Genomic DNA, 2,452 nt, shown 5'->3' with positions numbered 1-2,452 from the left:
ATGGGCATCGAATTGAATGGCTCGATTAACGGATCAGGACAATGCGTTATATTGGACGTGCTTCGAATTAAGACACTGTTGACAGCGGTGCAAATGATCCGAACTAACATGACTGTCGTGACCAAACCGAGGTTAAATTAAGAACATATAACTAAGGAGGCACTCCTGAAGCCACGCAAGCAGACAGAAAGAAAACTCCATGGAGGAAATTTTTGTTTATTAATCATGTCTCGAAAGGAAGACGCATCTTCAAGCCGAGTGGCCAGAGGGAACAAACAGCGCTATTAATTACTACTTGCTAAGCTCTTCCTAGATAAGACCTGGCGATATGTCCTTGGGCTCCCTTGGGGAAGAAACCACCCGGAGTGTGTGCATCGCCATTTCCGTAGACGATCCTGAGTATCTCCTTGGGGGTCCTCTCGTAGCCCACCGAGTATTCGTTGCCGGCAATCACGTTGCCTGGGATCTTCCCTTCTGCGCCCATCGCTGGAGGGACGACTATGCCTTCATCTTTCACCCCGGAGCCGCCCAGTTTGTTGCGCAGCTCCGAGATGCGCCCCGTGAATTCGGCCACGGTGATGCCGTACGGCTCCACCTTCATCCAAGCTCGTTCGTAAAGCAACGAACGGATGACTGCATCTTGTGCGGACTCCACGGCCAACAGGCCAGCTACGAGCTGCATGCATGCATATATCAATTGAAGATATATATTAAGTTGGCCAATACTCTCACGTCTATTATCAATATTTGAACATACGCATGCTGCATGAAAATATTAAGCTTGGGTGCGCGGCAGAGTGATTGATAAAAAATATCAGCTGAAATTTCCTCTATTCCATATTATCAAAAAAAAAAAAAAAATCCTTTATTCAAACCAACCTACTCACGCTTTGGATATGGATTAGATTTGCATAGTGGGTGGAAAATTTATCGCATCTCCTGACTGAGTCTTGGATTGTACTGGATTTGTCCTCATCCACGCACATATACACACACGCATGCTTGCATATATGGCTGGTTTGTTGTGTGGGAAACTTTCTAAACATAGGTCATCTTTGTCGGACCAATATATATGTATGAATGGAGAAGAAAATAGCAAAAGCATGGCCAAACCGACCGACAAGGAAAGCCTAGCTTTTGAATTATGGTTTGTCATATTCATAGTTTTCCTATTTAAAGATGACTCGGCCAAAGGTAAAGATCTGGTGACTGGGATGGGGGAAAGAAATCTGATAAATTTGTCAGATGCTTGGAAAGATTGTGGTAATTAGTAAGATAATAAAATTAAAGAAATATATTTGAAAAATATATGTAAATTTATTTATTTAACAATAAATACAGGAAAGATAAGAATAATAGATGATATAAAACAAGTCTATCGCCGGCAACAGTATTTGATATACCAGCTGGTTTCGTAATATATAAATAATTTTGAACATTATATAAAACTTGTGAATAAATTGCAAGGTCTGTGTATAAGTCATAAATATTGAGTAGGCCTGGAAGGCTTGGATTGATTTATTTATAAAGAATACTTCCAAGAATAATTTGGCCAAGATAAATATCAAGAATAATACAAAAATTTTCTTTGCTAATGTGATGATTGAAGGTCTCATCTGGTAATATTTTTTTTTTTTTTGTATATTATATGTACGAAGGGGAGTTTCTAAACAATAATTAAAACTCCATTATTAAGTAGCTAGGGGAAGGTCAGGAAAAAAAAGTCTAGAAATATACCCTCTTGGACCTAGCACTCATGAGCTTGGAGTTTGCCCCGACATATCCGGTGAGTCCGACGTACGGGATGACATAGGAGGCCAGAAGGTAGTTGATCCCATTGGCATAGGGATCGAAAGGTGGCTCCAGGTTGCGCTGGAGCGCCTCATTCATGGTCTTGGCGAAGGTGCTCGAGCTCAAATCAAGCAGTGGCCTCGGAAATCCTTTAACAGTACTCTGGATCGCCCTGCACGACAAGCACAAGAATCAAATCAATCATGGTTCGGCATCATCGCGAGTTGGTTGTCAAGTTAGACTAATTACTGAAACCATGCATGCATGGTGCGCTGATCAAGTGACAATCAGGCAGATCGATCACCTCAGGTGGCCAACTTCTTGGTAGGCAAACTGAGCGACGATGTCGCGGATCAGTGGATCCAGAGCAGCTTTCTTGGCGCCGAGGGGAGGAGGGCCGCCCATGGTGAGGTTGGGTGCCGCCTGGTCCAAGCCATGGCCGAGGGAGCCAAAGAGGAAGAACTCGGCCTCCAGGTACTCCAGGTTCAGTGGGAACTCGAGCAGGTCGACGTCAGACTTGGGGAGCGTGACGGATTGTCCCACCTGGAGCTGCGACATCGAGGAGGGAAGGGTTGTGAAGAGGAGGAGGAGGAAGGCAAGGAGAGCGGAAGAGATGGTGGCAGCCATGAGTCTTTAGCTTGTTCTCTTTGCGGAGCTCCCT

General features: G+C 44.2%; 1 protein-coding gene across 1 annotated transcript; it reads right to left on the bottom strand.

Annotated features, from left to right (window-relative positions):
• Positions 1 to 200: 200 nt before the first annotated feature.
• Positions 201 to 2,452, bottom strand: LOC149753586 (desiccation-related protein PCC13-62-like). The gene is made up of 3 exons (XM_089929979.1): positions 2,096 to 2,452; positions 1,738 to 1,963; positions 201 to 676 (listed from the first exon to the last, which is right to left on the bottom strand). Exons 1-3 carry the CDS (start codon positions 2,416 to 2,418, stop codon positions 299 to 301), a joined length of 927 nt encoding a protein of 308 aa, XP_089786105.1. The 5' UTR covers positions 2,419 to 2,452; the 3' UTR covers positions 201 to 298.

Source organism: Phoenix dactylifera, chromosome 4 (assembly GCF_051530095.1).
Source record: "Phoenix dactylifera cultivar Ajwa chromosome 4, Ajwa_hap1_PhDact_Kaust_v1.1, whole genome shotgun sequence".
Classification (NCBI taxonomy): domain Eukaryota; kingdom Viridiplantae; phylum Streptophyta; class Magnoliopsida; order Arecales; family Arecaceae; genus Phoenix; species Phoenix dactylifera.
This window is presented reverse-complemented; position numbering and strand designations above follow the sequence as displayed.